The sequence below is a fragment of the Gavialis gangeticus genome, unplaced genomic scaffold, assembly GCF_001723915.1.
Source record: "Gavialis gangeticus isolate Ggan-Ray unplaced genomic scaffold, GavGan_comp1, whole genome shotgun sequence".
Lineage (NCBI taxonomy): Eukaryota > Metazoa > Chordata > Crocodylia > Gavialidae > Gavialis > Gavialis gangeticus.
The window spans coordinates 100,056,792-100,069,220 of NW_017729032.1; the positions used below are offsets into that span (position 1 = coordinate 100,056,792).

Consider the following 12,429-nt stretch of genomic DNA (forward strand, 5'->3'; position numbering starts at 1 on the left):
AATAGCCCCAGAGTAGGAAGAAGGGCAGCTTTGGGGATGGGGTGAACAGCTGGCCTTTTCCAGCCCTGGGGTGTACACATTTGGTAGACTGGGCTAACTCATGAGCAATCTTAGTTCACCTGAGGAGGTGCACTAAGCTAAATGCATCTGGCCACTTTTTGCCCGATCTAGCCTCCTTGAACATACATAGTTTGGCACTTAGACCAACCTAACTCAAGTCAGAGCAATCAAAGTGTAAGAGCTGCACATATCCTGTGCCTCACAGGATATCAGGCAACATGGACCTACAATGTGACCCAGTAAACGGCAGTTCTTATGAGCAGGGATTCTGGTTTTCTCCAACTAAAAGATGAAATAAATAAAAATTGTAAATTTTTGGATATACATTTGGGATTTTTTCTTAAATCCTTACACCAGGATCCCTGTTTATGAGTTTGTGAGGTGGAAATAAAGGGGCATGAAAAGGAACATCAACCTAAACTCTATTTCTAGCTCCCTACAGAACTGATGGCCAAAGTGGAGTGTGCTGCAGCTCCTTTAACTTTGTAGGTTACCCTGCATGCCCTGCCCCACCTTCAGATATGCCAATTCCGTATCTGAGGGACCCCACTCACAGCTTACTCCCGGATAAGCAGGGAAATGAGAAACATGGTTTTAGACATGGTGTTGTTCTTCACTTCCTGCCAGTCTGCAGCAAGCAGCAGGGCCACTGGGGCCCTTCAGCTAATCAGCATCAAGATAGCACCATATTTAAAACCGCAGTTTTCACCTCCTCACCAACCAGGAGTGAGCTGCAAGTGGGGCCCTTCTACCAATCAGCAGCAGGGGCACACATGGGGGAACTTGCAAGATTAAAAGACCCACAGCATATGCCACTTCTGTCATGAATTCTGCCCCACCTATTTCATTTGCCTCTCTAAGCTGTGTTCATTTGCTGAATTCAGTCAGTCACTAAAATTAAACACTTTTACATCCATGAAAAAACCCAAAAAATAAAAAACCAAAACACACAATCTGTGCTGTTAAAAACAAACTGATATAACCTAGACAGGATTGTGTCCAGCTCGGTTTTAGACAAGGCATTGTGTTAGAATAAGTAAAAAATCTACTCCCTGTCAAAAAGCACAAATTATTCTGAAACATAAATCTCAAAATTTGTATTTCTAAGGTTCAGGGACTATGACATCCAACCATGCAGAATCAAAATAAAAATATAGTCCCAAGATATAGCAATTGCATATGTACCTGTATTATTAACATTATGAAAATCTGAGCAGAGACTGGAAAAAACAAAGACACAACCCCCCCCCCCAATTCCTGACCCAACTTTCTCCCTTCGTCCCCAACGGGTTAACTAAATTAATCCCTTAGATTACACATAACTGGTAAGAGAAAGAAGCAATTCATATCCAAAAACAAGTTGGCCCTTTAACCTTTGGAAAAAAAAAAGTTTTTGGCATTCAGTTCTAAGTTTTCCTGGGGCACTAAACAACATATTGTTCCCTTGAAAACAGCACAATCAAACAGGCAGATTTCTAGTTCTGCTCCTTTTAGCAGCATCTGAGGTCTTGTGTTTATGGTAACAGCAATTACTTTTGTTCACACATGTATACCAAACTCTTTTACCAACTACATATATACACAAAACAACAAGCATGCTGAGATGCCCAAGTTGTCCACAAAAATACAATTTTTACTGATTTTTATTAATAAAATTTTTATTTCTGTCTAATCCAGTGAGCGAAAAGGAATTTTATAGATGTCTTATTCTTGATCCATCAGTAGATGTAATATGCCCATTTTAATAAATGCTATTGGGTGTCCATTTAGAACAACAACATTCATTCTGGTGTAATAAAACCACCATATTTAATTTAAAAAAAGTTAAGGACATTATAATGCAAAGAAACCAAGCTTGCTTTGTTGCTTAATTATGTCTCCTGTCTGTAGCAGACCATCAAATTATGTTGACCTATGCAATACTGTATAGAAGAATCACCTCCAGAGAGAGGCTGAAAGCCTTTTCCATCAACTGTGTTGATGCTGACACCAGAATGATAATAAACCTACCAGGGAGGGGAAGACAGACTTTGTTTTAATAAACTCACATTTAAATCTTATAAAACTTTTATACAGTTATCAAAAAGAAAGGAAGGTTTCCCCAATTTTTCCTGTGCCAATTCCACATCTGAGGCAACACCAAGAATTACAGTGCTCATGACATCTTTTATTCAATTCACATAGTAAAGCATGCAGTATTAATGTAAAACAGTACAGCTTTAATGTAAAATGTTCTGGGCACATTAGGTAAATAAGCCATTAGCATATAAACCCATTATACAGTCTATATAGACGTACTGAATGTATTTTGAATAACAATGCTTCTTGGAAACTAAATTAAAAATTTGTTCCTAACTTGCAAAGTTTTTCAGTCCCAAAGAAATGCTAGAGAGGAACAGGAAGGGGGAGAAGGAGAGGTTCCTCTCCCTCCCCCCACTCCACACACACACACACACACACACACACACACACACACACCTTCCAGGTCCAACACAGAAAACTGCTATACTGCTATGCAGGCAGATCTAAGCAGAAACAGTTATTCATGGAAGTCAAAAGTTTTAGGACAAGAATTTCCAATGTTTAATAGCAAATGAATGAAACCATACTATAACCAGTAACAGGTTTACATGCATAAAAGAATGTTTTCTTTTAGCACAGGAAATGCAATATTTTAAACAAGTTCATTCCTTTTAACAGGATGGCTTAAATTTAAAATCCATCATTCATGGAGGATAGAGCTGCTCTTCACCAATACAAAAATCATGTAACCTGGCAATTAAACAAGAAATCCAAGGAGTACAGAACAAAGATGCTTAATCAAAGAAGAAAACTGAAGGGTTCTTCTCTAAAATTAAACAGTGGGGTAATAGATTTGAAGGAGGAATATTCACTTTCACTTGGTCAAAAGGGTCACAATGGAACTCACAAGAAGATCAAGTTCACTGGGAACTGTTCTTAATTTGGCACCAAGAATAAGAACTTCAAAACTTACAAGCATCAGTTTTTAGTAGTTTTTGAAGGACTAGCACTAGAAAGACTGCTCTGAATTTTTCTTTTGGTTGACTGATTGACACTCTTATTTTTCTTTTCAGGAATGAAGGAAGCTGCCCAAGGAGACTGAAGTGGATTATGCACATCAGGAGACACCTTAAAAAAAGAGGAACCAAACTTCTGTTCTTCAAATAACCTTTGTGAGTTACTGAACAGAATACTTGGGGAAAACTCTCTTTGAAACAAACAATTCTGAGATTTCATTTCAGCAGTTTCAGAATTTTGGCTAGAAAACAGTCGGAAGCGCTCATTCAGATGTAGTCCAGATGGAGAAAGGACAGAAAACATAGCCGATTTCCAGTCATTTCTGTCTGCTGGCTGGTCATTTGACTCCAGGCATTTTGAACTCTTTTGCTCATTCCTTTCTTCCAGCTTCATATCTGTTTCATTCATAAGTTCAGAACTCTCTGTTGACTCTGACGGATTATCAAGGTCAGAGGATTTAAAATTGTAGCAGGGACTCCTGCTGTTGTCAGATTCAGACATCATAGAGTCCAACTCAGAGATTTTATCAAGGTAGGCAGCATCCATGGATGCCTCACTGGATGTTCTTGTGCGGTTCATTTCAGAAGAGCAAATAGTATGTAACCTTTTAGATAAGCACGCACTTGTCTTCTCGCTGGACTTTACTGGTAGCTTTCCCGAATGATTAGTGATTATATTTTGCTGGGAGGCATCAAAATCTAAGTTCTCAGTGTAGTTTGTTGGGCAGCTATCCCAAAACACTGGTTTTGCCGAAGTAAAACAGGTTAGCTTATTTTCATTGTTACAGCTGCTTACACTGTCCTCTGGAGAAGCTTTGTTGCAGTCCTCTGGAGCATCACACAAATCCTCAAATTCCAATTTCCTTAGAAAGGCAGGTGGCTTTCTTGTGTCCTCTTGTTTTATAACAGGACTTTCTTTGACATCGGGTGTGTTCAAATGGAGACAACTAAGAGACAAAGAAGGTGTACAAGGTGCTGGAAGCTCATATAGTTCTTCATCTTTATAAGCTTCACGATCCTCAATTTTCTCCCACTGTTGCTCTAAGCCAGCATCTGTATTTGTAGTAGCAATAGCCAAGAGAACTTCCTGACAACCTGAAAATAGTTCTTTATTTGTGGGACACTGAGCGTTTGACTCATCCAAACTGTCTTGACTAGCAGAGGTTGAGCACGCTCCACAATCTCTCAGTCGCTCAGGCTGGTCCTGATTTTGACTGGTAGTCAGAGTCTTTTCCTCTAGGCTTTCTACTTGGCTTTTTAATGAGGCAGCATCATCCTCACTGCTTTCACTTCCTTTATCATCCGTGGAAAGTACTCCCTCACTAACAATATTCTCACTTAGGTTAGTCTCACTTGGCCCTTTTAGTTGTGAAAGATGACACTCCAGTTCTTCTATATATTTATCACTCCTTTCCAGTGCTTTTTTCAAACGATTCATTTCACGTTCACACTGCTCTACTCTGGACTGAAGTGCAGCTACTGTAAACCGACCAAATCTGCGAGAAATGGAGAGAAAAAAAACAACACATCAATTCTTTTGTTTCTTTCTGGGATTAAATTAGGAAATTACTGAGCAAACACTTTGTTAATTTGAAAATTAAAAGCACATTCCTTTTCAGAATTGTAGTTATCTGCTAGTTATGGAAAACAACATACGTGGAGGTGAATATATGAAAAGCCACGTACGACTTCAAAATTAAACTATCAGTAATAGTGAGGCAATAACAAGTAGAAGATTACCCTTCAAGGGGCTGGATCTATCAATTCAACTCAAATATGCATGAAGAATTATCCCCTAAAACAATGGCAAAGATTTATGATAACATTTGAACAGTGGTCCACATCTTGAAATATTTACATTCAATCATTTTCCTACAGTACAGCAGTGTTTTACAATACATTTCCTATACAATGTCACCTTGTCAAATATAAAATGCCAATATGAAATTCAGAAATTGTAACAGTCCTTAGAGGTGGTTTTAAATACTTATTTGGACCATTTCAATTATATTCATCTTAGATATACAGCTTTTCTTTGGCCTTCACATGGGCTGCGCTTTAACTTATTTCAGAGCTACTTGTTTTCTAGGTTTTACTGTTCTAACAATCTAATTACTTTCTGAAATCCAATACATTAGATTGCTGCTTGCAGTTTGGAAAAATTGCATGTAACACGTTTGCATGATTCCCAGCTTGAAAAAAATATGCTCAACTGCAAAGTTAACAGGAAATACAAAAAGTCTTTCCCCCTCCCTCACCATCTCCCCCCCATCCAACTGTTTTTCAAGCTTGACCTTCCCCAGAGGGCAAGTGAAGGTTTCAGCTATATGCCCTAACTAATTCTAACTTGACACTGACAGGTAGGCACTAGGGAATTTTCTATTCTATCTGCAACTTTCAATTTACAGACAGAAAAAAAAAATTAAGTTCTGGTATTAAAGGCAGGAGGGAGGGGTGGTCCTCCACCCACTTTGACATCAATGGGAAGTCATCCTCCTAGAGAGAAACAAGTTGTTTTGTTGGCTTACTGGCTTTTCTCATGCTATGGACAGTACAGATTTGCACCGAGTCACTTTAAAAAGCCCAAAGACAGTATCAAAGTGGTTCTCTTCTGGGGTGCTCTCCACAGCCACAAAAAATACCCCCAACCCAAATTTTTTGCTTTTCAGCCCCCAACCTTGAGACCTTCCCTTCACCACCCTCAGGCCAATGAGGTCTGAATGTAGCTGAACCTACAGCCTGTGAATAAATATTTCTGAAACAGCCAGAGGGATTGCTACTGAGCAAAATGTGCTTTTTCAGCAGAGGGCTGAGCCCTGAGTGTTAGGCAATCTTTTTTCTGTAGGTGCTGTATGTGCACAACTGCAGCTGAGGCCAAATGGGAGCTGAGATGATCAGCACCCCTGAAGGAGCTGGGTGCTTGGGTTAGCTTAATTTTCCATTTGAATGGGAGGCTGTACAAGAGCCAGGAAGCAATGGTTTGCTCACCTAACGAGTTTCAGCACAAAAGAACAAATGAGTAAATTTTCCATACTGAATTATGCATTACCTTGAGATTATGGACCAACACCCTTGCTTTTGTGTTAATAGGGAACAGACAACATAGAAAATCAGAATCAGTGCCTATTTTTAATAGGCTGTTGTGCCAAATAGACCCTGAATTAGCATAAGGGAAAGTTTTATGAATCCTCTCCTCATTTGCTTATCTGGTGGATACTGGAATGGGGGTTTCATATAGCAGTAAGCAAGAGGGAGAAGGGAGGGGGAAGAAAAGTAAAGAAGAAAAAAAAAAAGCACTATGAAACCTTCACATTTCCAGGACACTCAGACCAAGGACCTGAAGCTCTTTTCCTCCTTTTTTTTAAAGCTGATTAGATTTCTGATTTACTACATCTTTCAAGTACAATATGCCAACACATTTTAGCATGCTTTCCTCATCATCTCACGATCAAAATTGGGTTATATTAAAACACAACCAGAGCAAGTTAAATCAACACTGCAGAAGTCAGGGAAACCTTTCCCCCCAGTTCCTAAGGCAGGTAGACTGTGATGTGCTTTATTTTGCCTTCCTCTGAAGAATCAGGTATAGGTCACTGTTTAAAAAGGTATTATACTAGACAAGTCTTAACTTGTTAAGCACTGTCAGATTTGCCACATAAGATATTAAGAAGGGAATGAACAAAAAGAGAGAGAGAGAGAGAGAGAGAGGGAAAAGACGAGAGAAGAGAGATGTGAGGCCTGATTAGCTTAAAAGCCAAGTGTAATCAACTTTAGAGAAGTGAAAAATGTGTATGCAAAGTAAGCAAAATTTTCTAGAGCTTGTTGTAACAGACACTTTGACATAAAAATTAAACATGTTTTACATTTATATGCATACCTAGCAATTTTTTTTAATGGAAGAACTGTGTAATATGTTTATTTAATGCAAATAGCATTAGTGACAGCCTCGGATTTGCTTACTAAGAAGAAGCATTGTATTCTCAAGTGCAACTTCTATAAAAAAAAGTGTCCTCAGGTAAAAAAAAGTATACTGAACTATGTCATTCAAGACCACACAGCATTACTAATATGTTAATTATCGTAATGGATGTGCCTGGGAATTTTGTTTTTAGAAGAAAGTCTTACATACAGCCTAGAAATGGTTATGGCCATAATGAAGCATTAAAGCATCCTTTTGCAAGACTTGCATACTTTAAAAAAAAACCCCAATCAATTTTCAAAGACACCATCATTCATTTTTAGGCTTAAAATATTTAAATTGTAATATGATCGCCAATTACTCCAGGCCAAGAAAACCTTGGTGTTGTTTAAGCAATTAGACCTGTATGTAAATGTTTTCTAATGTGTCATTTGACATATTGGTTAAAAGGAGCCATAAGAAAAAAAGTTTACAGTGGACAGAGTTCACCAGAAAGTTGGGTTCTGAAGTAGCTAACTAAAAAGAGAATCTGACGTTTGAAAAGCTAAATCAGCTTGCCAAATCTCAAGATACCTCAGATGCTTCCAAGAGAACTGGTTTCAAGGTTGAGGGTATACTGGGTTCATCAGAGATCTGAATATACACAAACATGTGAATTTTAGACCAAGCTTCTTATAATGCTGCTTGCTGTAGCAGTAAAATTTATTTCAATATGTTTAAAAAATGCATTATAATATTAAAAAAAATACAGAAACACACCATTATGGTGGCTCAAATTTATCCTTTAACTCCAGTGAGCATAGAAGGTCAAAATCCCTGAAGGCTAATGTACACATTCATACCTACATCTCCCAAACATAAATAGTCACTATCCCATAGGTTCTCAGTTAAGACTGTTTTATTCACAAACAATACTTCAATTTGAACCTGGCAGCTAGAAGTTTGCAGCCAGCTCTTTCTTACCTCTGCAATGAAATACCACTCCAATTGTAAGCATTTCTATCAAGTAATAAAGAAATGACACATCCCCTTGATGCCAAACTGAACAATGTTGCCAGTCATACTTAAATCAAAGGGCAATTTCTACTCTGAAAACTGACAATTTAAAACTAGCGACACTTTGGGGTCCCATACTTGTCATCTCTCAGAGCCACCAGATCAAATTTGTTTTAAAGCGAAAAACAATTCTTTTCCAACTACCAACCCTGCAGGAAATAGGTTAGCCTAGTGGTTCCCAACCTTTTTTATACCACAGCCTGGCAGGAGTGCGACAGGACGTGGGGAGCCAGCTGCCTCCCTCCCGGGGCTCCCCCATCATCTGGCTTTAACCCCAGAAACTCAGCTGTGACCCCGGAAGCTGCTCACTCAGGTAGACAAATGGGGGTCTGAGTGAGGGGCTTGTGCCATGACCTGGCAGCCAACCCACCACAGCCCACTAGTTGGGAACCTCTGGCTTAGGCCATTGGTGCTCAATTATATAAGCATGAGGCCCAGATGGGTGGGCTAGATCAAATCTAGCACATGGAGCCAGGTCCATGAACTGGGACCATGCCCTGGGTCCAGTTATGGACTAGGACCACATTCTGGCTCAATCTAGAATATGGGGCCATGTCATCTGGCCTGTGGAACTCCCAATGGGTCCGAAAATTTAGTGGCAGGGAGCAGTGGCAGCGTTAACTATTATACGGCTTCCAGAACTATGGCCATTGACACTGCCAAAATTTCTGGACCTGTGGAAAGCCCATGGGCCAGATGACAGCTCTATGGGCCAGGCTGGGTCTGTTGGGTCATACTTTGAGCATCATTAGCTTAGGCTATTTCCTTTTTACACATCAGTAACAGTCAAAGCTGGACTGTAGCATAAGTTATGTTCTCAACACTACATGTTGAATTTTAAAATGATGTACATATTCACAAACAAAGAGTTATGTTCTACCTAAATGGCATACTCTTTGTATTTTACCTGCATTACATTGCACTACAGCAAGAACAAAGTTTTGATTTAGGAGGTGATCAAGAGAAGTATTTCTTTTGGTCTATTATTCAAAGTACTGTGTTAGTTTTGGACACCACACTTCAAGAAAGACACGAACAAGTTAACAAGAGACCAGTGAAAGGCAACAAACATTTCAGAGGCCTGTGAATCACGATTTATGAGAAAATAGTGAAAGAACTGGGATTATTTAGTCTCAAGAATAGAAGAAAGATTTATTAAAAGTCCTTAAATACCTTAAAGGTAGCTATACAGAGGACGGTGACAGAACATTTACTGGGGCTGCATGGGACAGGACAGAGTAGCAATCATCTTAAATTGCAAGAAGAGAAATACAGGATGAAGATTTGGAAGAACTTTCCAATTATGAGAGTTGTGGTTAGCCCCACTGCACACCCTGCCTATGTGGTCAAGTATAGGAACAGACTACCTAGACAGGCTGTGGATCTCCATCCTTAGATGTTTAAGGGCAGGTTAGACAAAACTCTCATCTAGCATGGTTTAGACTAGGGATGTAAATACTGATTTAAAAAAAACCAAACATATCCATTTACCCTGTTGTAATTACAATGATTAAATGATTCATTGGTATGGCAACTTCTGGCCTGACCCACTTGGGGCTGCTCTGGCTTGGCTTGCAGGGTGCCTCTGCTTGGCCCAGCACCAGCAAAGATCTTCTCTCAAAGAGTGGCAGGGATTCAGTGGCTCTCCAAAGCACTGGCTGTCCAGGGCTGCACCTCACGATGAGCTGGGAAGGTAGGCAGGGTGTGCAGCGGGGCTGAGCTGCAGGTTCAGGGGAGCCAACCTAAGCCTCCTTACCTCCACCTTGCATCTTCCAGGCCCTGCAGCCACTGTGGGTCTGACTGGGGAGCATGCATAGGCACCACCAGCAGTGGTAGCTGCAGTGACAGCTGCAGTAACAGATGGCACTGCATCCAGCCAGGTGCAGGGATGGGGATAGGTGCTGGGCTCTGGCCTGCAGCTCTCTGAAGTCAGGTCAGGACAGGGATGCAGGTGGCCTCTGACTCTCCAAAGAGAGAGTCGAGTTGCTTTCCTGGTGGACAGCAGAGTAGGAGGGGGAGTGGGGAGTATTATCCAATAGCCAGAGATCCTGGTTTTCCCCGATAAAAAAAAATCCCCAATTTTCAGATTTAAAAATGTAACACAAAATCCACTTTTTCCATGATCAAAATGAAACACCGCTAAGATATAGATATAACTATATAGCTACATAGTGGTGTTTCATTTTAAATCATGGAAAAATGTGGATTTGGGATTACTTTAATTAAAAAATAGGGGATTTTTTAGAAAAGCCAGGACTCCTGCTAATAGCTTGGCTCTACGGACCCTGGTGCCTCCTGTGAGCTGCCTGGGCTCTGCGGTGGGCAGCAGGGGCCTGCCTGGAGCCCAGGCTGCTCGTTGCAGGCAGGGGGAGGCTTCAAGTGGCTGTACTAGGGTTCATGGAGTCCTCTCTTCCCCCTTCCTTGTTCCTCCCTCCCTCTCATCTGCCCTGCCGACTTCTGGCTCCTGCTGGGGCACTGCGCAGCGTTTCTCCCTGCTTCACTGCCAGACTACATCCTGCACTGCCCCATGCTAAAGGACAACCAGTAAGCTATAGCTGGCTATCACTGGGCTTATTAGTTAAACAATTAACTGTTCACATCCCTAGTTTAGAAGGATCATTCTGCTTTGAGCAGAGAGTTGGGCTAGATGACCCCCTGAGGTTCCTTTCAGGTCTGATTTTCTATGCAATTCAAATCCAAAAAGAGCCACCCAAGGTCCAAAAACAGTCCCTACAACTCACTAGTATAAAAAGAACCTCACGAGGTAAAGAAGATCCTAAAAATGATGGCATGAGGAATTTGGTGTATATACTGCACAGCTCACGTCTGGTTTCTGAGGTCTGCAAAATGCCGCTATTATGGATATGGCAGCAATTACACAACACTAATTAATTCAGAGACTCCAGAGACCTGAAGACTTTCAGAGTTTAAAGAGCTCAAAAATCACAGAGTGGGGGAGGGGAACAAAATAAGCCTACTTGGGCTGCATACAGGTAGAACAGCTCCAAGCTGTCCACTAAATTGCAGGGGCTGAGAACTTTGCTGGGATTTTGGTTGAAGCTGTGTTGGTTTAAGGACATAGGTAGGCAAGGTTTTTTGGGTAGATGTGCTATCTTATTAGACCTGTTCAGTATTGGAAAAAAGTTTTTTTGCAAGCTTTTGGGGTGCAATCACCCTTCTTCAGGCACAAAACGTCTCTGCTGTTCCAAGACACCAAGGAATGAAAGAAGCTAAAAGGCATGTGGGAATGAAGAACTGCTCTGCTGCAAGGAGGCGGCCTGGGGTCAGGCCACAAAGAGCAAGAACATTTTCCTTCTCGTCTTACCAGCTCCTCTTGAGGCTGGGGCATAAAAGATGGCAGAAGAATTGAGAAACCCCACATCCTTGTTAGTTGGCACTGCAGCTCCCCTCGAGTCTTTGGCAGGTAGGAACAACAGTTGCCTGGTAGGGGCAGGGAGACACTCAAATGCAAGGGAAAAAGGCAGAAGGAACAAAATACAGCATGAGAGGGTACAACAAGCAAGCAAGCAAAAGATGCAGGCAAAGTTGGCTGAACATAAAAGGTACAGAATGAGAGGGAGTGCAGCTACTGATCTAGCCAGCTGGACCAGCAGTTACAACAGAAAACAAGATCAGTGCTCTGCACTGACCAGACAGTAATAGTGTCTGAGCAGCATGTGGCTATTGATAGATAAACATGGAAAATAAATGTGCGTGTTATCCTTTGAAGGGCTCAATTATTTACTCGCTCAGTGGATGGTCACAGACTAAATCCTGTGCTATTAAGATACAACTAGGCTAACTATGACTGAAGGTTTCTAGAGTCGAAAACACACTCCTCCTTAAGGAAACTAGGCAACTAGGAGAAAGGATCTTACTTTTCCCCAGAGGTGACTCCAGGGTTTTAAAGCTGAGTAATATACAGAAGATCCTGCCTTAACAAGGAGTGTTTTTAGAAGGGAAACTGAAAATTTGATAGCTTGGCAAAAGGCCACTTTATAGATAATAAACCATGTCGTTTCATTTTATCCATTAACAGTCTATCAACATGACTGTTTATTGGTAATCAGAAAGCAGGAGAAAGGAATAAAACTGGGGGGGAAAATGAAAGCGAGCAACAATAGTTTCCTGGCAGTTATGATGACTGGGGATCCTGGTTTTCTCTGATAAAAAATATCCCCAGTTTTCAGATTTAAACAAGTAACCCAACAATAACATTTTTCTGTGATCAAAATGAAACACCACTATACCTATCTATATCTCTATAGCTATTAGTGGCATTTAATTTTAAATCATGGGAAAAGGTGGATGTTGGGTTACTTTTCTTTCTTTTTTTTTTTTTTTTTTTTTTTTTAA

At 40.6% G+C, this 12,429-nt stretch overlaps 1 protein-coding gene across 1 annotated transcript in view; it reads right to left on the minus strand.

Annotated features, from left to right (window-relative positions):
* Nucleotides 1-2,586: 2,586 nt before the first annotated feature.
* RNF219 (ring finger protein 219) overlaps nt 2,587-12,429 on the minus strand; it is a 28,297-nt gene continuing 18,454 nt past the window's right edge. Inside the window, exon 6 of the mRNA XM_019525219.1 lies at nt 2,587-4,594. Within this exon, the coding sequence (XP_019380764.1) occupies nt 3,061-4,594 (1,534 nt within the window). The 3' untranslated portion in view covers nt 2,587-3,060. The remainder of the gene's footprint in view (nt 4,595-12,429) is intronic.